Source organism: Kogia breviceps, chromosome 1, assembly GCF_026419965.1.
Source record: "Kogia breviceps isolate mKogBre1 chromosome 1, mKogBre1 haplotype 1, whole genome shotgun sequence".
NCBI classification, from domain to species: Eukaryota; Metazoa; Chordata; class Mammalia; order Artiodactyla; family Physeteridae; genus Kogia; species Kogia breviceps.
In genome coordinates, this window is record NC_081310.1 from 73,540,184 (window position 1) to 73,565,903 (window position 25,720).

The 25,720-nt window shown below is 38.0% G+C and overlaps 1 protein-coding gene across 1 annotated transcript in view; it reads right to left on the minus strand.

Annotated features, from left to right (window-relative positions):
- Positions 1-7,758: 7,758 nt before the first annotated feature.
- SPAG17 (sperm associated antigen 17) overlaps positions 7,759-25,720 on the minus strand; it is a 229,029-nt gene continuing 211,067 nt past the window's right edge. Inside the window, exons 44-48 of the mRNA XM_067030751.1 lie at positions 23,681-23,817; positions 15,570-15,754; positions 13,528-13,588; positions 10,596-10,740; positions 7,759-7,898 (exon numbers count right to left, since the gene is read on the minus strand). Of these exons, the coding sequence (XP_066886852.1) occupies positions 7,759-7,898; positions 10,596-10,740; positions 13,528-13,588; positions 15,570-15,754; positions 23,681-23,817 (668 nt within the window). The remainder of the gene's footprint in view (positions 7,899-10,595; positions 10,741-13,527; positions 13,589-15,569; positions 15,755-23,680; positions 23,818-25,720) is intronic.

The following is a 25,720-nucleotide window of genomic DNA, read 5'->3' on the forward strand; positions in this document are numbered from 1 at the left end:
GCAAATGGAAATCAGAAAAAAGCTGGAGTAGCAATTCTCATATCAGACAAAATAGACTTTAAAATAAAGACTATTACAAGAGACAAAGAAGGAGACTACATAATGATCAAGGGATCTATCCATGAAAAAGATATAACAATTGTAAATATTTATGCACCAAACATAGGAGCACCTCAATAAATAAGGCAAATACTAACAGCCATAAAAGGGGAAATCGACAGTAACACAATCATAGTAGGGGACTTTAACACCCCACTTTCACCAATGGAGAGATCATCAAAATGAAAATAAATAAGGAAACACAAGCTTTAAGTGATACATTAAACAAGATGGACTTAATTGATATTTATAAGATATTCCATCCAAAAACCACAGAATACACATTTTTCTCCAGTGCTCATGGAACATTCTCCAGGATAGATCATATCTTGGTTCACAAATCTAGCCTTGGTACATTTAAGAAAATTGAAATAGTATCAAGTATCTTTTCCAACCACAATGCTATGAGACTAGATATCAATTACAGGAAAAGATCTGTAAAAAAATACAAACACATGGAGGTTAAACAATACATTACTTAATAAAGAAGGGACCACTGAAGAAATCAAAGAGGATATCAAAAAATACTTAGAAACAAATGACAATGGAGACACAATGACCCAAAACCTATGGGATGCAGCAAAAGCAGTTCTAAGAGGGAAGTTTATAGCAATAAAATCATACCTTAAGAAACAGGAAACATCTCGAATAAACAACCTAACTTTGCACCTAAAGCGATTAGAGAAGGAAGAACAGAAAAACCCCATATTCAGCAGAAGGAAAGAAATCTTAAAGATCAGATCAGAAATAAATGAAAAAGAAATGAAGGAAACAATAGCAAAGATCAATAAAATTAAAGCTCACTCTTTGAGAAGATAAACAAACTTGATAAGCCATTAGCCAGACTCATCAAGAAAAAAAGGGAGAAGACTCAAATCAATAGAATTAGAAATGAAAAAGGAGAAGTAACAACGGACACTGAAGAAATACAAAAGATTATGAGAGATTACTACCAGCAACTGTATGCCAATAAAATGGACAACCTGGAAGAAACGGACAAATTCTTCAAAATGCACATGCTGCCGACACTGAACCAGGAAGACATAGAAAATATGAACAGACCAATCACAAGCACTGAAATTGAAACTGTGATTCAAAATCTTCCAACAAACAAAAGCCCAGGACCAGATGGCTTCACAGGCGAATTCTATCAAACATTTAGAGAAGAGCTAACACCTATCCTTCTCAAACTCTTCCAAAAGATAGCAGAGGGTGGAACACTCCCAAACGCATTCTATGAGGCCACCATAACCCTGATAACAAAACCAGACAAACACGTCACAAAGAAAGAAAACTACAGGCCAACATCACTGATGAACATAGACGGAAAAATCCTCAACAAAATACTAGCAAATAGAATCCAACAGCACATTAAAAGGATCATACACCATGATCAAGTGGGGTTTATTCCAGGAATGCACAGATTCTTCAATATACGCAAATCAATCAACATGATACACCATATCAACAAACTGAAGGAGAAAAACCATGTGATCATCTCAATAGATGCAGAGAAAGCTTTTGACAAAATTAAACACCCATTTATTATAAAAATCCTGCAGGAAGTAGGTATAGAGGGAACTTTCCTCAATATAATAAAGGCCCTATATGACAAACCCACAGCCAGCATTGTTCTCAATGGTGAAAAACTGAAACCATTTCATTCTAAGATCAGGAACAAGACAAGGTTGCCCATTCTCATCACTCTTATTCAACATAGTTTTGGAAGTTTTAGACACAGCAATCAGAGAAGAAAAAGAAATAAAAGGAATCCAAATCGGAAAAGAAGAAGTAAAGCTGTCACTGTTTGCAGGTGACATGATACTATACATAGAGAATCCTAAAGATGCTACCAGAAAACTACTAGAGCTAATCAATGAATGTGGTAAAGTAGCAGGATACAAAATTAATGCCCTGAAATCTCTGGCAATCTTATACACTAATGGTGAAAAATCTGAGAGTGAAATTAAAGAAACACTCCCATTTACCACTGCAACCAAAAGAATAAAATATCTAGGAATAAACCTACCTAAGGAGACAAAAGACTTGTATGCTGAAAACTATAAGACACTGATGAAGGAAATTAAAGATGATACAAATAGATGGAGAGATATACCATGTTCTTGGATTGGAAGAATCAACATTGTGAAAATGACTCTACTACCCAAAGCAATCTACAGATTCAATGCGATCCCTATCAAATTACCACTGGCATTTTTTACAGAACTAGAACAAAAAATTTCACAATTTGTATGGAAACACAAAAGACTCCGAATAGCCAAAGCAATCTTGAGAATGAAAAGTGGAGCTGGAGGAATCAGGCTCCCTGACTTCAGACTATACTACAAGGCTACAGTAATCAAGACAGTATGGTACTGGCACAAAAACAGAATATAGATCAATGGAACAGGATAGAAAGCCCAGAGATAAACCCACACACATATGGTCACCTTATCTTTGATAAAGGAGGGAAAGATATACAGTGGAGAAAAGACAGCCTCTTCAATAAGTGCTCCTGGGAAAACTGGACAGCTACATGTAAAAGTATGAAATTAGAACACTCTCTAATAACACCATACACAAAAATAAACTCAAAGTGGATTAAAGACCTAAATGTAAGGCCAGACACTATAAAACCCTTAGAGGAAAACATAGGCAGAACACTCTATGACATAAATCACAGCAAGATCCTTTTTGACCCATCTCCTAGAGAAATGGAAATAAAAACAAAAATAAACAAATGGGACCTAAGGAAACTTAAAAGCTTTTGCACAGCAAAGGATACCATAAACAAAACCAAAAGACAACCCTCAGAATGGGAAAAAATACTTGCAAATGAAACAACTGACAAAGGATTAATCTCCAAAATTTATAAGCAACTCATGCAGCTCAATAACAAAAAAACAAACAACCCAATGCAAAAATGGGCAGAAGACCTAAATAGACATTTCTCCAAAGAAGATATACAGATTGACAACAACATGAAAGAATGCTCAACATCATTAATCATTAGAGAAATGCAAATCAAAACTATAATGAGATATCATCTCACACCGGTCAGATTGGCCATCATCAAAAACTCTAGAAACAATAAATGCTGGAGAGGGTGTGGAGAAAAGGGAACCCTCTTGTACTGCTGGTGGGAATGTAAATTGATACAGCCACTATGGAGAACAGCATGGGGGTTCCTTAAGAAACTACAAATAGAACTACCATACGACCCAGTAATTCCACTACTGGGCATATACCCTGAGAAAACCATAATTCAAAAAGAGTCATGTACCAAAATGTTTACTGCAGCTCTATTTACGATAGCCAGGACATGGAAGCAACCCAAGTGTCCATCAACAGATGAATAGATAAAGAAGATGTGGCACATATATACAATGGAATATTACTCAGCCATAAAAAGAAATGAAACTGAGTTATTTGTAGTGAGGTGGGTAGCCCTGGAGTCTGTCATACAGAGTGAAGTAAGTCATAGGACAAAAACAAATACCGTATGCTAACACATATATATGTACTCTAAGAAAATAAAATGTCATGAAGAGATTAGTGGCAGGACGGGAATAAAGCACAGACCTACTAGAGCATGGACTTGAGGATATGGGGAGGGGGAAGGGTAAGCTGTGACGAAGTGAGAGAGTGGCATGGACATATATACACTACCAAACATAGGGTGGACAGATAGTGGGAAGCAGCCGCCTGGCACAGGAGATCAGCTAGATGGTTTGTGACCACCTAGACGGGTGGGATAGGGAGGGTAGGAGGGAGGGAGATGCAAGAGGGAAGAGATATGGGAACATATGTATATGTATAACTGGTTCACTTTGTTGTAAAGGAGAAACTAACACACCATTGTAAAGCAGTTATACTCCAATAAAGATGTTAAAACAAAACAAAACAAAACAAAAAAAGCACTTTTGGTGAGGGGTCAGAAGGAAGTGATGGGGAAAGTAAAGAACACTTCAAGCATCTTAGAGAATTCCTACATCATGAACAGAATGTTGGTATAAATGTGAACATTAAAGGTGATTTTGCTAAGACCTCAGATGGAAATAAAGAACATGTTATTCGACAGTGGAGGAAAAGTGATCCTTGTTACGAAATGGCAGAAAACTTGGCTGAATTGTGTTCTGCTTTTGGGTAAAAAGTAGAACTTATAAACAGTGAAACTGGATTTCCAGCTGATGTTTTCACTCAAAATATGGAAGATGTGTCCTGGTTTCTTGCTGCTTATAGTAAAATACAAGAGGAAAGAGATAAACTGTGGAAGGAAATGGTCAGCAAAAAGGAACCTGAACATGATGATTTGGAAAATTCACAGCCAGTACATATTGCAGGAAATGCTAAGGCATGCTCTGGAGAGTTCATAAAGGGTGCAGCTGGAAAGCCTAGTGGAGAAATTAGGTTTGTGACCATGAGTATAATCAACCATCTCAGCAGAAGCTAGGAACAGAGGTGAGACTATCCAGGAAGGACCTGTGGAGAACCCTCACATCTAATGGCATGGATCTCCTTGATATCCACGAAGAATGTTGGCTTTTGAGAATGTTCTATCAGCAGAAACACTGCCTGCTTGGCCTGGGGGACAGAGACAAGAAATGAAGGAAGGCTGCCAGACTTCTGGGCTTCTATAAGCAGGAAATGGGCTGCCCAGAGGATAAGGCTGTGTCCCAGGCTATAAACTGAGAGGGTGGGGCCCACAAGGCATCTGTGGGTCTAGAGGGGGTTGCTGGTGAAGCCTCTGGCCCAGAGGGCAGATCAAGACACAGATAATTATGCTGAGGCTTTGAAACCTTAGGAAATCCACCGCTGCCCTGCAAACACTTAAATCATTGACTCCTTTATTTCTTCCATTTTCTCCTTTTAGAATGGGAATGTCTTTTTTTCTTTAACATCTTTATTCGAGTATAATTGCTTTACAATGGTGTGTTAGTTTCTCCTTTACAACAAAGTGAATCAGTTATACATATACATATGTTCCCAAGTCTCTTGCCTCTTGCGTCTCCCTCCCTCCCACCCTCCCTATCCCACCCCTCTAGGTGGTCATAAACCACCTAGCTGATCTCCCTGTGCCAGGTGGCTGCTTCCAACTAGCTATCCACCCTACGTATGGTAGTGTATATATGTCCATGCCACTCTCTCACTTCGTCACAGCTTACCCTTCCCCCTCCCCATATCCTCAAGTCCATGCTCTAGTAGGTTCTGTTTTATTCCCGTCCTAACCCTAGTCTCTTCATGATATTTTTTTTCTTAGATTCCATATATATGTGTTAGCATACGGTATTTGTTTTTCTCTGACTTACTTCCCTCTGTATGACAGACTCCAGGGCTACCCACCTCACTACAAATAACTCAGTTTCATTTCTTTTATGGCTGGGTAATATTCCATTGTATATATGTGCCACATCTTCTTTATCTATTCATCTGTTGATGGACACTTAGGTTGCTTCCATGTCCTGGCTATTGTAAATAGAGCTGCAGTAAACATTTTGGTACATGACTCTTTTTGAATTATGGTTTCCTCAGGGTATATGCCCAGTAGTGGGATTGCTGGGTCATATGGTAGTTCTATTTGTAGTTTTTTAAGGAACCCCCATGCTGTTCTCCATAGTGGCTGTATCAATTTACATTCCCACCAGCAGTGCAAGAGGGTTCCCTTTTCTCCACACCCTCTCCAGCATTTATTGTTTCTAGATTTTTTGATGATGGCCATTCTGACTGGTGCGAGATGATATCTCATTATAGTTTTGATTTGCATTTCTCTAATGATGAATGATGTTGAGCATTCTTTCATGTGTTTGTTGGCAATCTGTATATCTTCTTTGGAGAAATATCTATTTAGGTCTTCTGCCCATTTTTGCATTGGGTTGTTCGTTTTTTTGTTATTGAGCTCCATGAGTTGCTTATAAATTTTGGAGATTAATCCTTTGTCAGTTGCTTCATTTGCAAGTATTTTCTCCCATTCTGAGGGTTGTCTTTTAGTCCTGTTTATGGTATCCTTTGCAGTGCAAAACCTTTAAATGAGAATGTCTTCTTATGCTATTTTGCAAGGTGACAACTTGTTTCTAGTTTCAAAAGTCCATAGATGGAGAGGACACCATGATAGGTGAAGACTTTGGGGAATATTGGGATGGAAGGAGTGCATTTTGCATGTGAGATGGGTATGAATTTTGGGGAACCAGAGGTGGACTGTACTGAGTTTATCCCCAGAAAACTCATGTCTACCAGGACTTATGAATGTGATCTTATGTGTAAATAGAGTCTTTACAGATGCAATCAAGTTAAGATGAGGTCATTCAAGGTTAGAGTAGCCCCTAAAACCAATGACTATTGTTCTTATAAGGAGAGACATATAGAAATACACAGGGAAGAATGCCATTAGGGACAGAGGCAGAGATCAGAGTGAGTTATAAGCTAAGGAACACCAAAGACTGCTGGCAACCACCAGAAGCTAGGAAAGAGGCATAGAACAAATTCTCCCTCCGAGCCTCCAGAAGGAACCAACCCTGCTGCCATCTTGATTTCAAATGTCTGGCTTCCCAAACTGCAAGAGAATAAGTATCTATTGTTTTAAGGCACCTGGTCTGCAGTACTTTGTTATGGCAGCCTCGAGACACAAATACAGATTTATTACAGCAGGCCTAGGAAACTAATGTAAGATGCTATTTGCCTTTTTCTCTCATGAGCGTACAGTGGAGTTTTCCAGAGACTATGTGATGTGTGATATGGTGACAGACTGAATACAGAGAAGATGTGAGAATCCAGCTATGTCCTATTAAGCCAGACATTGGAAATATTTGCAAAAATGTAATACTCTTATTATATTAATTTTTGTTTGGAAAAGTTATTTTTCATTAACAATTTATTTATGGTAATATACTGGATTTTTTTTTGTGTGTGTGGTACGTGGGCATCTCACTGCCATGGCCCCTCCCATCGCAGAGCACAGGCTCCGGATGCGCAGGCCCAGCGGCCATGGCCCATGGGCCCAGCCGCTCCACGGTATGTGGGATCCTCCTGGATCGGGGAACGAACCCGCGCCCCCCGCATCGGCAGGCAGGGTCTCAACCACTGTGCCACAAGGGAAGCCCTGGGTTTATTTTTTTAATAAATTATAAGTTTTTCCAAGTTTTAATTCTAATTTGGTAAATATTGATAATATGACCCACATAAACAAAAGGTTTTTGGGATCCTCAGTAATTTTTAAGAATACGTGAGGAGTCTTGAGTCCAAAAAATTTAAGAACCACTGGCCTAACTGTAAATTCTCAAGTCCAAAAGGGCATCCTGCTGTTTGTGTTTGTACCCTTGCTTTTTGAAGAGTTCGATCAACATCAAAAATTGCACTTGAAAGAGTGAACTTTAGAATCACTTTGAAGTAGGTTAGATTATTACTTCTTCAAGATTCTCTGAGCCTCAGTTTCCTTATTTATAAAGTGGGAAAAATATCTATCTTGTAGATAGTATGAGGATTAGATAGTTTATGACTATGAAGGGGTAGTTGTTATAATTATTAAAAACAAATATTTTCATTCCACCACACTAAGTGGCTCATTGGTTGCTGGCTGTATGAAGATGGGAACAAATGCAAGGTCTAAGGCCTCAAGTTTGAATGGATGAAAATCAAATTACAGATTTGTTACTTACCTGACACCTAATGTGGAGAAACTTTATGGGACATGAAGACTCCAAGTGCAGAGGAAGAAACTGTAGAAATCTTCTGGACCATAGGATTTTCTTTTCCCTGGGGAAAGTCTTTTGGTCTCTTATCATAATTGCTGCTTGTTAAAACTGGTAAAATACCCATTAAGGACTATTACTTTCATGAACAAATGATTTGTATATGCAAACTCAGAAAACATTTTAGAATTAGAATCTCTAGCACATTTAGCTCAATTTTAGGTATTTTCTGTCTAATGCAAATTCTACATGCCAGGTTTAGGGGATGACAGATAGCTATTGATCTCCTGTAATTTCTTCTGTTCCCCCTAGAGTATGTTTTCTGCTAAGGGTGACTGGCCTTTCTATAGGTGCCATCAATCACCATAACTAGGTCCCAGACCACATCAACATCCAGATTTCATGGTTTTCTGGTGGGGAGTGGCAGGGGGACAGGCCTTGGGAAATGGACTATGAACTATCATTGTTGTCACTGGAAGTAGAGTAAGGATTTAATAAAACGCTTTTCCTTATCTCTCTGTGCCTGACAGATGGTCTCTAATCTATAAGCAAAGAAATAGAAAATTTATTAACATAAATGCAAAAGTATTTAATTGCTGTGATCAGCCACAGGGATTCAGTTAGTCTGGATCAGCATCTAATAACTTGTTTGAAGAGGATGTAAGAGGACTTGATTTAATTCCCAGAGTGGGGAAAATTGTTCCCAGTGAGGTCTTTCATGACCACCCTGCTATAAACTGCAATCCTTAACACTCCCTATACTTCTTTTCCTACTTTACATTTTCTCCCTTGTACTTATCACCATTGTAGTCCATGTTTCACTTATTTTGTCTATTGCCTGTCCTCCCACTGGAATGTAAGCTTACATAAAGGCAGAAATTTGTGCCTCTTGTTCATTGCTGTATCCCTAATGCCTAGCACATTAGAAAAACTTATGATCTTTGAAAGAATGAACAAATGAATCCAACTCCATTTCTATTGAAATCAAGGTCATCTGACACAAGTTCCCCTAAATTTCTTTCACCTCAGAATGTCTGGATCCTTAGCCATCTTTGTTCTCTCCCTTGCCAGGAGTAACACTTCAGCTCTGTTCTTGATTATTCTCTTGCCCTCTTTTGGATACTGCTGGTTCAGTCCTCTCATTCATATTTCTAATGTTTCTCTTCTGATCCACTCTTTCCAGCCCACAAACACATTAAACTGAAAATCTCTCCTTTTCTCTGTTGCCTCCCTGAGGTACTCTCTCAGGTACCATATACTCTTGCTCTTTCATTTAATAATAAATTGAAAATGTATCCATACTCAATATTTCTATTTGCTTAACACCCAGCCATTTTTCATGTTCTGCAGTTTGGTTTTTGTCCCAACCAAATCTAGTGGTCCTATTTAAATCCGAAGTCTCCTTGGTATTTCTATAGCATCTATCAACTGTGTCCATAGTTTCCTTGAAATTCTTTGAGATATTTCATGTTTTGCTAATTGCTTGTTCTGTCTCCACTGGTGCCTCTATTTTATCCTGCTCCCTAAACAGACTCCAAATTTCTTCTCCTTCCCCATACCTTCTATCATCACCTCTGTAGCTGACACTTAAAATGATTATATCTCCAGCTCTGACTCCTCAATTGAGATCCACTCCTGAATCTCCATTTCATTACCTGAGCCCCAAACCTTGCAGGTGAACTCGTACTTCCTTGCTTTTCTCAATGGGTCCCACCTTAGATTTTACAGTACCCCCTGCCAAATGTCTTTTATCCACGTCCCTCTTTCCCAACTATAGTTGCCACACTATAGTTCTTGTCCTTACACTTGGCCTGTTGATGTAGCCTTCCAATGGTTCTTTGCATATCCAGTAGCTCTTCTCCTTCAGCACATCCTGTACAATAATAGTGGATTCATTTTTATAAAGATATGCTGATTATATCACCCATTGGATGAGAATTTCAATGATTCACTGTTGCTTGTATAATAAAGTCAAGCCAAGGATTCAAAATCTACCATAACTTGATTCCAACCAACTTTCCCACTATATTATTAATACTCCAACCTCTCAACAAGTTGAACTCCCTGCTTCCCCTCCTGAACACCTGGAGATTTCCTATTGCTACACTTTTGTTCATTCTTCCTAGTTTAAGTCTCCTTTCATCAAAAGTTTTTGCATTCTATAAGACCCAGCTCAAATATCAAATAGATATAACTGTAACACAAAGTAGTATATGATTCATGCTGTTGGAGTACAATATAGGAATCAAGTATGAAAACTTTATTTCTGCTACCAGACTATGTAAGTCTTTTAGGATAGAGTCCAATTTTCATTTTTATATTTGATAAAATATTTCATACAGTACCTTGCATATAATAGGTTCTCAATATCTATATATTCTATCTGCAAGAGACACCAGTATGAAGGAATGTATTGTAATTCAGTGTATGTCCATTCAACTTCTATAATAAGGTATCTTCCTATCCCCCAACAAGATTACAAGTTGTTGTTTTTTTCATGACAAAGACTTGTTTTTTTAAAAAAATTCTGATTGTCTGATACCCCACAGACGGCCAATAATATTGAGATTTATCCGACTTACAGTCACATGTACTATGTTAGGCACTCTGCTAGATGCTTTCAAAGATGAATGAAGATACAAGTCTTTGTCCTAAGAAATTTAACTCTATGGTTTTAAAAATAGAATAAATGAAGCTACAGAGTACAGATGTAAGGGGATTAGAAAATAGCATTTTGACTTTTGTATTCTCCTTGCTCAAATGTAATTTTTGCACTATATATGACTACTCAAATTGAAGCTTAAAGGATATTTGCTTCCACAGGTAAGAACAGAATATCATGCTCAGTCATAATCTCTATATTGTGAAAGATGTGTGCTGATCCCTTGGCACCATCCTCTCCAACAGCCATGGCAAATAACTCCACTTTCAGTTCTGCCTGCAAACCAGCCGCCACCTATAAGACACAATGTAGCTTTAGAATCAGACATGTATGAGTTCAAATCTTGATTTTTAACATGACTTTGGGCAAGTTACTCAAACTCCCTAATCTTGTTTCCTCATCTATAAATTTGGCACAAATGAAAGATTGCTGTTCTAGCATTTAGAAGAATTACTTCATGGATTAGTTAGGTTGAATTCCATTGAGTAGGCGGGACCCAGGAAAAATTGCTGAAGGAGAACATCAAGTGCTAGTTAGGAAAAAGCATAAGGAAACTAAATGCCAGGATGCTGGAGGGCAAACTTTCATGATGTCTGTAACTGTGCTATTTCTATTTCTTGAATATCAGTAGCAAGTTTCTATTTATTGTCATCCTTGTAGATAAAGATAAATTTAATCTAAGATAAATATAAGTTTCATCTTAAATTTAATCTAAGAGACTGGGTGAATCCCACAATTCCCCTGCCCTGCCCCTTGGTTTATAGTATTCCTAATGTAGGACCTGCAATGTGGCAAAGCCAGTAGAGGGAGACAGAACTAGTTTAAATGCCAAACTGCTTAGATCTGAAAGCTACATGGAAGAGGTTTGTACCAACAAAATGAAACCTGATATATAAAGAAGAAGAAACACAGCAAGGAATAGGCTTCTTGCCTTGCTCCTTGAAAAGAACACTAGCCAGGAAAGAAAGAGCTGTTTATGTTTCTAAGCTGCCTCTCTAGGAGGTGGGTTAAAAAGCAGACTTGAGAACAGTTATCTGGAAAAAATAAATCAGAACAAACTACCACATGGAAAGCAGTTAGCTACGAATGGAATTTTTTTTCTTCAGTAGAGTTTTATAAATAATAGAATTTAAAAATGTTTCAGTTTTTTCAACAGTGTGCTTGTGAGCATCTATCTGAACACTGGAGAGTATCCAACAGCTCTGTTTTGAGACCCGGGCCCTTAGCCCTCCAAGCCCAACAACCAGAGAAGGGCTGGGGAACGATGACATTCTGCACAAGGGCAGCTGGAGGACTGTTATCACACAAGTTTACCCAGGCTTGGAGTACATTCATTCAGTGTTGGCAATGAACCAAGCTGAACAGTGGTGAGATTTAGATATGGAGAAGTCTAGAGGTTACATTCTTTGCCAGAGCCAAAACCTAATATCAAAAAGAAAAAAAAAGAAAAAAACAGTATAGAGTGAGCTTCAAAGAATACAAACTGGGTTTTTAGTACGTATAAAGGTTCATCCAGCAGTCGTTTGGCTTTTGGCTAATCCCTACTTTAAATGAAAAAGATTTGCTAACTTCCCAGAACAGTGGGAGAAAAGCTTGCTTTAACTGTGTTTTTGCTTTATGTTGTGAAGATTCTGAAATTCTGACACAGTACAATGATGAATTGTTTTGGAGCAGTACTCATGAATTAGTCGATCTAATCCCAAAATGTATTTCTGTTTAGAAATTACAGCCTGTGTACTACAATTTTATATAGATCATAAGATACTGGAGCTAGAAGAGGGCTAATAAATGATCAGTCTAAGCTCCTCCTTTTATAGACGAGGAAAGCAAGGTGCAGAGGGTTAATTAACCAAAAACATCACTGAGCTGTTTGGTAGCACAGTCAGGACAAGAAGCCAACTTTCTTTGCACTATAGCCAACAGATGCTTCTGTGTCAACGTATAACAACTGTGGCTGCTTTAAGATCTTGGGATTCATTGAGCACTATGTGCTGGTTATGGGACTGGACGCCCTTGCTCAGAGTTCCCATGAGCATGTGCAGTCCCCATCTGTGACGAATGGTTCATGAATCTATCAGACTTCCTCACATCATCTGTCACTCAATCACACATCTCTCGAGTGCCCACCATGTGTCCTGCTCTGTAAGCTCCTTATGTGTCTCACTCATCTTTAACATCCCCTGTACCCTGGCACTATCACTGGCATATGGGAGGAACTCAAAGCTTGTTGACTGAAATGAAAGGCGTGTTAAAGCAGCAAGATGATATACTGACCAAGAAATAAAAGTTAACATTGAAAGTGTGATTTTTTTTCTTTTGAGATGATACACTGACCAAGAAATAAAAGTTAAGATTGAAAGTATGCTTTTTATTATCTTTTGAGACAACCTTTTGTTTATAACACACTACACTTCTGAAATTCTAATTTGAAGTAAGTGGCAGTATACACATTTTATACTAAACACCCTATTTGGGGGAATGTATCAAATAAAATCAGAACAGGTTGACATTTTAAAATTTGTATTTTCAGAGATTTTTGAAGAAATGAGACAGATGGTGACTTTAAATATACTACTATTTCTTAATATGTTATTAAATAATATTCTCTGACAAATACCAAGAGAACAAACCAGATTTACATAAGATGTAAACAATGAAATAGTTGTTTTTCAAGTGATTTTTCACTTTGCAGAAGGATTTGTCACAGGATATCATTAGGTAATCAGTTTACCAAGTGCATGTTAAATCGTATTTAATGTTTTAAAAGGTATTTTCAGACAACTGTATAGAACTGCAGTATTGGGACAAGTGAAGTAAACTTCAGAAATGGTTCCATAGCTGGAAGTTTAACTCTATTTACACACAGATCTGCTCATGGTTGTTAACATGAAGTAAGTGACATCAAGCCAGATGTTTAACCAATACCAGGAATCTTTTGTTTATGATACTAGAAAAAGTAGACTTAAACATGGTTTAAACTGAAACAGGTAGAATGACTTAAAAAATCACTTGACTGGAAACATATACATATCGGTAATGCACATACATGGACACACACAACAGATACCACATAGGACTTACAGGCCCAGGTTTGTAAGTCACTTTCAGTCCTGTGCTGGGTGCGGGCTGCTTCACCCTAAACCTACCAGGAAAAAAATGGGAATAAATTGATGCCATAATGAAAAACATGAGCACAAATGAACTGGGAAGTAATAAAACCAAGAAGGTGTTAATATTCCCTACACAGGAGCAAGGGGTCCAGACTAGTAGAAAAACAACCTAATATCCAGTTGGAAAAAGAATCTGGGGCCTGTTTCACAACTGCCTTTCCAACAGTTTTCATCAGCGTCAAACTGACTCCAACCTGAGTTTCAACCCTTTGTTATCGGATGCTGACGAGCAGCTTGGGTCTGGGCAGAAGGTGACGAAGGTTTGGCTGGCGTGTGCACTGCAGTGTAGCCGCCAGTGTGAACACACATACTGACTGCCAGGTCATTAAGCTGAAGAATAAAGGCTCCTTTGGAAAGCAGCAGAGCGTGGGAGCCAGTCTTTCTCTGCCATTGTATGGGGTTTGCAAGTTTGGGGAGAAGAGAAACAGGAAAGGCTCAGAAAATGTTGGTGAACTTGAAAAGCCCGGTGCTCACACTTGGTGCCTATTGATCTCTTCCCCTTCCTGTGGTTTGTGGGTTCTGCCTGAAGGTTAAAGACCTGGAGTAAATTAAAATGCCAAGGGAAGCCTACCTCCATCTACCCCACTCCCTCTACCAGCCACTTTGCTGTCTGCCCTGTGGTGGCTGAGTTGAACAAGCTGAGGATTGAAATCTATAAAACTAAAATTCTGTACTGGACACACAGTGTCTGCATGGGTGGTTTTAATTCGTTTGAGGTTGACTCTCCATTTCTCCCCACCCACTTTGTGGCAACAACCTAAATAAACAATAATGTCTGATATGGCAGCTTGGGTCCCTCATCAGGTTGTTTGTGAGGAAGTAAATGTGATTCCTGAAGTTGAGAATTCACCTCAATTAAAAGGGGACGGTGATCTTTTCAATCAGATGCTTCTGTAGCTTTGCTCCCTCTGAATTCCAATCCTGAATTTAGAATCACAAACATTCTCAAACTTGCTACTGACCCTGAGAACAACTCTGCACTTGAAATAAACAAGTATCCCATTTTTATGGGGGGAAAAAACTCGACATAATCCTGAAGCTTAATTCAAAATAGTATAGAGGAGATTTTGTGATTAGGAGTTGTCTTGGCATAGATACATGGTATATTGACCCAGTGGGAAGGACTGATCTCCCACAAGAAGCAGTGACCACAGCTGTGCTGGTAAAGCATGGTGCTCCAATGAGCTGGTACACAGGAGATCTGAGATCTACCCATGCTGTAGCCTACAAGACCTTAAAACAAGTTACTCAGTTTGTTCCTTTATATAATAGTCTCTAAGGTTCTACACACTCTAAGATTCTATTGGTTTTGATCTGAAAATGAAGGGCTAAGGTGACTCTCTTGTCACTTAATGCCAGATACAGTATATTTTCTATTCGGAGTACACGCTGTGAGTTAAGGTACTTGTTTATAGTTCCAAGTCACATCATCAGAGTCAAAATGACCCTAATGATTAAGGGTTAATTTTTTTTTTTCCTTTTTGCCTCAATTATGCAGAATTAATGTAATTAAAATCATGTTTAGATCACAAAATGCCAACCAATTTTAGCTGTTATTATAGTTGGTGGTAGATTTGAGAAATAGACTTTCAAGTTTTGTCCATTAGCTATTGTTTTGTGTATTAGTTATTGTAACACTTGTACAACTTCCCTTTCATGTTTTGCTAGTACAGATCAGGTCTTGAGGTGCTTCTAACCAAAGTATGGATAAAAATTAATGGAAAGGCAAAGAAATACCTACTCTGTAGTTGAGGCTTGGTAAGTACTAATTTGTTGAATAATGAATGAATGGATGAATTAGTGAGTAAATGATTAAATGAATGATGTTAAGATTCAAGAGTTCAGGTGTAATTACAATTCAGTTCAATAAACATTCACTGATGTATGCAACCAAAGAAAAGTCACAGAGTAGGGGAAGGTGATCTGAGCATACACTTGGAAACTTGGCCTCACCTGCAGAAGTCCACTCCAATATTCTTGAGCTTTACAGTGGTTGCATAGGTGTGTCCTTCTTCAAGCACTCCAAACATCACTGAGGGTGGGAGAAGACGGAATCCAAAGGGGGATGAATTTACATTATTAATGGCAGCAGATGCAACAGAGGATGTTTTCACTCTTCCTCCAACAGAATCTTGCACCTTGCATTGAGAAAAAAAGCAATAAAGCATAATAAAATGGTTCTATTTTGCATTCCCAAGATAGTAAAAAGACTCTGACCCCACACATCCCCCGACTAGACCGTGCAGCAAAGCATGCAAGAAGCTTACTCCACCCTCCAGACAGCCTACAGCCACTGCACAAGGCAAGGCCTTGCAGCCAACCAAGCCAAAGCCAGCTTTGCCCCCAGCATGCCCACAGTAGTAGGCCCTACTACAACAGAAAGGCACCTGCAGCCCACATAAGGGCACCCCTTGACTACACAGCTCTGAAGACCAGAGGGGAGCATGCTGCTGAGCCCATGGGACATCTCCTACATGAGGCTACTTCAACAAGATTGGGCAATGTAACCATCATTAGAAATAAACACAGAGAATTGGAAAAAATGAGGAGACAGAAGAATATGTTCCAAACAAAGGAACAACACATAATCTCAGAAAAAGAACTAAACAAAGTGGAGGTAAGCAATCTGGCCAATAAAGAGTCAAGATAATGATCATAAAGATGCTCACTAAACCCAGGAGAAGAATGAATGAATATGGTGAAAATTTCAACAAAAAGTTAGAAAAATGAAAAACCAAACAGAGCTGAAGAATACAATAACTGAAATAAAAACTGCACTAGGACTTCCCTGGTGGCGCAGTGGTTGAGAGTCCGCCTGCCAATGCAGGGGACATGGGTTCGTGCCCCAATCTGGGAAGATCCCACATGCCACGGAGCAGCTAGGTCCGTGAGCTATGGCTGCTGAGCCTGTGCATCTGGAGCCTGTGCTCTGCGATGGGAGAGGCCACAACAGTGAGAGGCCCACGTACCACTGAAAAAAAAAAAAAAACTGCACTAGAAGGGATCAACAGTAGATTAGATGATACAGAGGAATTGATCAGCAATGGATCAGAGGAATGGATCAGACAGTAGTAAAAAGTCACCTAAGCTGAACAGAAAAAAGAATTTTAAAAAATGAAGACAGTTTAAGAGACCTCTGGGACAATATCAAGCATACTAACATTTGCAAAGAGGGGACCCAGATGGAGAAAGAAAGGGGCAGAGAACTTACTTGAAGAAATAATAGCTGAAAACTTCCCTAACCTGGGAAAGAAAACAGACATTCAGGTCCAGGAAGCACAGAGAATCCCAAACAGGATTAACTCAAAAAGGTCCACACCATGACACATTAAATGAAATTAAAATGTCAATTAAAATGGCAAAAATTAAAGATAAAGAGAGAATCTTAAAGAAGCAAGAGAATAGCAACTAGTTATGTACCAGGGAATACCATAAGACCATCAGCTGACTTTTCAGCAGAAATTGTGCAGACTAGAAGGGAGTGGCATGATATATTCAAAGTGATGAAAGGGAAAAACATACAACCAAGAATATTCTACCTGTTAAGGTTACCATTCATATTTGAAAAGAGAGATAAACAGTTTTACAGACAAGCAAAAGCTAAGAGAGTTCAGCGCCACTAAACTGGCTTTACAAGAAATGCTAAAGGGACTTCTCTAAGCAGAAAAGAAAAGGCCACAACTAGACATACAAAAATTATGCAAGGAAAAATTTCACTGGTAAAGGCAAACATACAGTAAAGGTAGTAGATCAACCACTTATAAAGCCAGCAGGACAGAAGGTCAAAGGACTAATGCATAAAATTATATATATCCACAATGAGTAGTTAAGGGATACTCAAAACAAAAAGATGTAAAATATGACATCAAAAACATTAAATGTGTGTGGGGGGAAGATGAAGAGTTGTTAGAATTTATTCAAACTTAGGAGATTAACAACTTAAAATAATCATATATATGATTATATGTTGTTATATATGAACCTCATGATAGCCACAATCCAAAAACCTGTAATAGATACACACACAAAAAAGAGAAAGGAATCCAAACATAATGCTAAAGATAGTAATCAAATCACAAGGGAAGAGTCTAAAAGAAGAAGGAACAAAAAAGAACTATAAAAACAACATGAAAACAGTTAACAAAAGGTCTATAAGTACATACCTATCAATTACTTTAATGTAAATGGTCTAAATGCTCCAATCAAAAGACAGAGAGTGGCTTAATGGATAAAAATCAAGACCCGTATATATGATGCTTACAAGAGACTCACTTCATATCTAAAGACACACATAGACTGAAAGTGAAGGGATGGGAAAAGGTATTCCTTGTAACTGAAAACAAAAAGAAAGCCTAGGTAGCAACACTTATATCAGAAAAAGTAGATATTAAAGACTGTAACAAGAGACACAGAAGGACATTATATAATGATGAAGGGATCAATCTAATAAGAAGATATAACAATTGTAAATACATATGAACACAAAATAGGAGCACCTAAATACATAAACAAATATTAACAGACATAAAGGGAGAAATTCACAGTTACGTAATAATATATAATAATAGTAGGCATTTTAAATACCCCACTTACATCAATGGACAGATCATCCAGACAGAAAATCAATAAGGAAACACTGGCCTATATGACAAGTTATAGTGGATGGACTTAATAGATACATACAGAACTTTCCATCCCTGAACAGTAGAATGCACGTTCTTTTCAAGTGTACATGGAACATTCTCCAGGATAGATCACATAATAGGCCACAAAACAAGTCTTAATGAAATTGAGAAGACTGAAATCATATCAAGCATCTTTTCCAACCACAACACTATAAGATTAGAAATCAACTACCAGGACAAAACTGCAGAAAACACAAACATGTAGAGGATAAACAACATGCTACTAAGCAACCAATGGATCACTGCAGAAATCAAACAGGAAAAAAAATACCTAAAGACAGATAACAACCACACAATGATCCAAACCTATGGGATACAGCAAGAGCCATTCTAAGAAGGAAGTGTATAGCGATACAAGCTTAACTCAGGAAATAAGAAAAATCTCAAATAAACAACCTAACCTTACAGCTAAAGGAACTAGAAAGAGAAGAATAACAAAACCCAAAGTTAGGAGAAGGAAAGAAATAATAAAGATGAGAATGGAAATAAGTGAAATATAGACCAAAAAAACAATACAAAGACCAATGAAACTAAGAGCTGGTTCTTTGAAAAGATAAACAAAACAAGCCTTTAGCCAGACTCATCAAGAAAAGAGAGAGAGAGAGAGAGAGAGAGCCCAAATAAATAAAATCAGAAATGAAAGAGAAGTTACAACCAACACCACAGAAATAAAAAGGACCATGAGAGATTACTACAATTATATGCCAATAAAATGGAAAACCTAGAAGAAATGGATAAATTTCTAGAAACATAATCTCCTAAGACTGAATTAAGAAGAAATAAAAAATATGAACAGATTGATTACCAGTAATGAAACTTAATCAGTAATTTAAAAAATCCCAACAGAAGTCCAGGACCAGATGGCTTCACAGGTGAATTCTACCACACATTTAAAGAAGAGGTAGCACCTATCATTCTCAAACTATTCCAAAAAATTGAAGAGGAAGGAATGCTTCTGAACTCATTCTATGAGGCTGGCATAAATCTGATGCCCAAACCAGAAAAAGATACCACAAAAAGAAAATTATATATCAATATCACTGATAAACATAGATACAAAAATCTTCAACAAAGTATTGGGAAACCATATTCAAAAATGCATTAAAACACTCAAACATCATGATCAAGTGGTATATCAAATTATATGATCATCTCAAAAGATGCAAAAAAGCTTTTGGCAAAATTCAACATCTACGTTTATGATAAAAACTCTTAACAGAGTGAATATAGAGGGAACATGCCTCAACATAATAAAGGCCATATATAAAAGGCCCACAGTTAACATCATACTCAATGATAAAAAGCTGAAAGCATTTCCTCTAAGATCAGGAACAAGAAAAGGATGCCCGCTCTTGCCACTTTGATTCAACATAGTACTGGAAGTTTTAGCCACAGAAATCAGACAAGAAAACAAAATAAAAGGACTGCAAATTGGAATGGAAGCAGTTAAACTGTCACTATTTGCAGATGACACGATATTATATATAAAGAATCCTAAAGATGTTACCAAAAATCTATTAGAACTTGGTAATGATCCATATCTTAATTAGAATTTGAGTTACATGAGTATATGTATTTATCAAAACTCAGCAAATATGTGCTTAAAATTTGTGCATTTTATTGTATGTATGTATATTATATATCAAAGGAAAAAATATAAACAAATATTGAACTCTACTTAGTGATATGTATATTAGAATATTTAGGGATAAATGTAATAATCTCTGCAATTTACTTTGAAGTGCACCCAAAACAAGATGGATTAATGGATAGATATAAGGATAGATATGTGATAAAGCAAGTATAACATAATAATGTTACTGGTAGAATCTAGAAAAACTCACACACTATTAGGACTGATAACTTAATTCAGTGAAGTTGAATGTTACAAAATTAATATACAGATATCTGTATCTGTTGCATTTTTATACACTAATAATGAACTATCAGAAAGAGAAATTAAGTAAACAATCCCATTTACAATTGCATCAAAAAGAATAAAATACCTAGGAATAAATGTAAACAAAGAGGCAAAAGACTTGTACTCTGAAAACTATAAGACACTGACGAAAGAAATTGAAGATGACACAAATAAATGGAAAGATATACTGTACTCATGGATTGAAATAATATTGTTAAAATGACCATACTATCCAAGGCAATCTACAGATTTGATGCAATCCCAATCAAAATACCAAAGGCAATTTTCACAGAACCAGATCAAATATAACTAGATGATTTAATTCTAAAATTTGTATGGAAACACAAAAGCAATCTTGAGAAAAAACAGAGCTGGAGGTACTATGCTGATTTCAAACTACACTACAGAGCTATGGTAATCAAGACAGTATGGTACTGGCATAAAAAGAGACACACAGATCAATGGAACAGAATAGAGAGCTTAGAAATAAACCCATTCTTTTATGGTTAGTCAATCTATGACAAAGGAGGCAAGAATTACAATAGGGAAAAGATAGCCTTTTCAATAAATGGTGTTGGGAAAACAGGACAGCTCCATGCAAAATAATCAAACTGGACTACTTTCTCACACCATATACAAAAATACTCAAAATGTATTCAATACTTAACAAGACTCAAAACCATAAAACTAGAATAAAACATAAGCAGTATGCTCTTTGCCATCAATCTTAGTACTTTTTTGGATCTGTTTACTCACACAAGGGAAACAAAAGCAAAAATAAACAAATGAGACTACATCAAACTAAAACACTTTTTGCACCATGAAGGAAACTATCAACAAAATGAAAAGGCAGACTACTGAATGGGAAAAGATATTTGCAAACAATATATCTGATAAGGGGTTAATAACCAAAATATACAAAAAACTCAAACAGCTTAACATCAAAAAAACCAAACAACCCAATTAAAAAATGCTCAGAGGACCTGAGTAAGATTTTTATCAAAGACATAAAGATGGCCAACAGACAACATGAACAGATGCTTAGCATAAAAACATACAAAAAACTCAAACAATTCAACATCAAAAAGCCAAACAACCCAATTAAAAACTGGCCAGAGGACCTCAATAGACTTTTTTCAAAGAAGACATACAGATGGCCAACAGACACATGAAAAGATGCTCAGCAGTAACTAATCAGCAGGTAAATGTCAATCAAAACCACAGTGAGATACTGCCTCATGCCTGTCAGAATGGCTGTCATTAAAAAGACAACAAATAACAAGCGTTGGCAAGGATGTGGAGGAAAGGGAACCCACATGCACTGTTGATGGGACTGTAAATTGGTGTAGCCATTATGGAAAACAGTATGAAAGGTCCTCAAAAAATTAACAGAAACTACCATATGATCCAGCAATTTCACTTCTGGGTATTTACCTGAAGAAAATAAAAATACTAATTAGAAAGAATATATCCACACCAATATTCATTGCAGAATTGTTTACAATAGCTGAGGTATGGAAGCAACCTATATGTCTAAATGTCCATCGAAAGATGAATGGATAAAGAGGATGTGATATATATGTATGTGTGTGTGTATGTGTGTGTGTGTGTATGTGTATACAGAATATTATTCAGCCATAAAAAAAGAAATCTTGTCATTTGCAACAACATGGATGGATCTAGAGGGAATTATACTAAGTGAAATAATTTTATAAAAAGGCAATACTATGTGATCTCACTTACATGTGGAGTCTAAAAAACAAAACAATCAAAACAAAATGAAAACAGACTCATAGATATGAGAACAAATGGGTGGTTGCCAGAAGGGAGGGGATTAGGGGGGACGAAATAGGTGAAGGGGATTAAGAGATACAAACATCCAGTTATAGAATAAATAAGGCACAGGGATGTAATAAAAGGAATATGGTCAATAATATTGTACTAACTTTGTTGGGACAGATGGTTACTAGACTTATGGTGGTGATCATTTCATAATGTATACAAACGTCAAATTTCTATGTAGTACACCTGAAGCTAACATAATATTGTATGTCAACTATATTTCAATTTTAAGAATAGGCTCCGTCACCAGAAAAAAATAACTGCTTGGTTGGGAGAGGAAATAAACATTTATGGTCTATGTAATCCTTACCACAGCACTGTAAGGAAGTATTTTAGGCTTTGTTTTAAGGATAAAGAAGCTCAAGTTCAGAGAATTGAAAGACAGATAACTTGCTCAAGTGTTAAGTGGCAAAGTTTCAAACTCAAGTTTGCCTGATTCTAAAGTTTGTACTCTTTCTTCTGTGCCCGTGATGATCGAACTTTAGCTCCCATCAGAATCACCTGGAAGACTGGTTAAGACACCAACTGCTGACTCCACTCCCAGAGTTTCTCCATTAGTAAGTTTGGGATGGGGTGGAGTAAAGAGTAGGTAGGTGGGGAGGGGAAGTGCCTACAAAGATAAAGAAAACCTGCTCTGGAGAGGAGCACAGGCTACTGAGGACTCCTTAAGACACAAAATTGCTGACTCCAACCCCAGAGTTTCTCCATCAGTACATCTGGGATGGGGCTCATGAATTTGCATGTATAACAAGTTCTCAGGTGTTGCCAGTGTTGCCAGTCAGGTAATCATGCTTTGAGAACCATTGCCCTACACTGTTATTTCCTGACCTCACCTGGGAGCCTGTTAAAACTGCAGAATCTCGGGCCCCACACCAGACCCAATAAGTTGGAATCTATATTTTTAAAAAGTCCCCAAATAGCTCACATGCACATTAAAGTTTGAGAAGCACCTCTATCACATGTCACTTATATACACTGCAATACCTTCTCTGATGGTAATGAACACAGTGTGCCATGAAATTTCTAAAGGATAACTACCAAAGCTTGATTGGTGGGCTCAAGGAAACCTTTACAACAGAACTGCGATGGAATCTTAATCTTAGAGGCTCTGAGGAAGGAGCTTGGTGCTTTTAAAGAACTAAGAGAAGTCCACAATGGGTGAAGTGTAGTGAGTTTGAGACAAGGTGAGGGTAGAGAAGCAAATGGAGCCATGCCTTGGAGTCATGCTAGGTCATCTGGATTTTATCCTAAGAGTCATGAGAAGGGTGCCCAATGATCCCCTCAGCCAACAGTGTGCTGGTAAACTGGCTCTCAGAAAAGAGCCTTTATCAGTAGCATTTGCTGATTTCTATGGCATAAGAACTCACAGCATGACTGACTGCAAGCTAGTGATGGTTTAACAGCTGGCTCATAAAGTTTCTCTCATGAGCGTATATAAGCTGGCTCCAGCAAAGCACTGCCCCGGTTTATCTCTGTGTGACCTGAAGGGATTCCTGTTGGGATGGTTCTTATATTAAATAGTAGTACACAGTGGCTGGAAATCAATAGCCTCAATCAACCAGGAATAGATAAAATGCTAACTGGCTCTGGGAAATTTCTTCCCATGTCTGTTTTACCTTTTTGAGAGGTTGAGACTTGGGCTTGGTACTCAGCAAATAGTGAGGTAGCCTCACTTTCTCTTTTCTTGCTTGTCCTGTCACATCCTGTATCAGTGACTGGGTTGGAATTTTCAGAGGCACACACGGTTCTGGTTCTGTTAGAGAGAACATTGAAATTACACCGTGTGGACGTTGCTTCCAAAGACATTCAAGATCATACCAGAGCATAGAAGAACATAGAACCAACTTGAGAAATTTTCTTCTTTCCTTCTTAAAGAGCTTATTTATAGGAATAAAGGCTTTTATTAATTCTAGTTTCTATCTTTGCATTTTACAAAGAGATATTACCTAAAATTAGTCTTCACAACAATCCTATGAGATGGGCAGGGCAGATGCTATTAGCATCACCTATTTTTCAATAAATGAGAAAAATCAGATTCTAAGAAATCGAGTGACTTGCCTGTAAATCAACGAGGTACAGTTCAATAAAATGTTGACTTTCAAAGATTTCTTAAAACTAATGAGGAAAAAAAAAATCTTAAGCATTTCTTTGTTTCAACTAGTAAATTTATAGTTCGAAAAAGTGGTGTAGCAATCATAGATAAATTAAGCCAAGGAATTAAATCCCCAAAACACTAAATTTGGTGAAGGAGGGAGCAAAAGTAGATAATCTACACAGCTGCAATTTTATGTATTTCTCCAAATATCCAGGAGGTTTAATAAGAATTGTGTTTTAGATCAGTATATTTAAACATCCTTTCTTGAATTTAAATCAAGAGAGGAAAGGGAAGGGAACCAATATTTGAGTGTCTACTGTCTGCAGGCAAGCACCACATGCATGTTTTTACATATAGCATCTCACTTAGTTCTCATAAAGTCCTCTGAGCTGAAGGTAATGGTAACTGTAATCTTTGTATGCTGAGCATTCTCCCCATTGCCCACCTTCACACCCACTCCTAGCACACATACTTCTAGTGCCACAACATCCTTGGCCCCAGCCATCAGGATGGTACACGACCCATGCAAAGCCAACACAGGCCTTTCACCTGGATATTACCTGAAGCTGACCGGGATGATCCCATCTTGTCCATGGGTTATGGGTCTGGAAGAATCAGAACCTTGGACCTCTCTGATCATGTCCCTGCCGCATGGACATAGCCTGTCCTTTGTAGGAGAGGATAAAACCAAACAGGGCAGCAGTCCCTAATTTTTTGGCACCAGGGACCAGTTTTGTGAAAGACAATTTTTCCATGGATGGCAGTGGCGGGGATGGGTGGATGGTCAGGCGGTAATGTGAGCGATGGGGAGCGGCAGATGAAGTTTCACTCGCTTGCCCGCCGCTCACCTCCTGCTGTGCGGCCCGGTTCCTAACAGGGGGTTGGGGACCCCTGAAATGGACAAGCAAGAATGTGACAACACAGAGGTGGGGAGGATGCCCAGAGAGACAGACAATCAGACGCAAACACTCCCCTGAAAAGCTTGAGTGCCTGCATCCAGTCATCCCTGGGCTAGCACCATAGCCACTTTTCTGTGGTTTGCTTTTGAGCATCAATAAACACCACCCCATCCACTGGTTTTTTTGTTGTTGTTCAATGGGTTTGAGTTTCAGTTCTCAAATTGAAGAGTCCTGACTAATATAACAGTAGTATCTCTTTTCTACAGATGAGGAAACGGAAGTTAAAAAAACTTGTCCTGGAAACTGAAAAGTGGCAAGGTGGGACGTATACCCAGGTGTGTCACATTCCACAAGGATCACATTCCTGATACTGTAAGATAATAGAAAATGTCTATAATAGATAATGGAAAACGTCTCTGCCCCTGGTTCCTGGCACGGCACTCCTAAATCCCTTGTGATTTCCTAAGTGATAAGAGTGTTAGGAGTATTTTTAAATATTTGGTCTTTGACCCTGATTCCTGACACAGAGCTCTTAAACCCCTTGGAAATTCCTGGGTGATAAGTGTGTCTTTTGACCTGAATGAAGTGACTCTTCGTGGGCTCCTGGGTAGCTTCAGGATGGGGGCTGGACATCAGGAAATCCAAGCCATGATTAGAAGCTT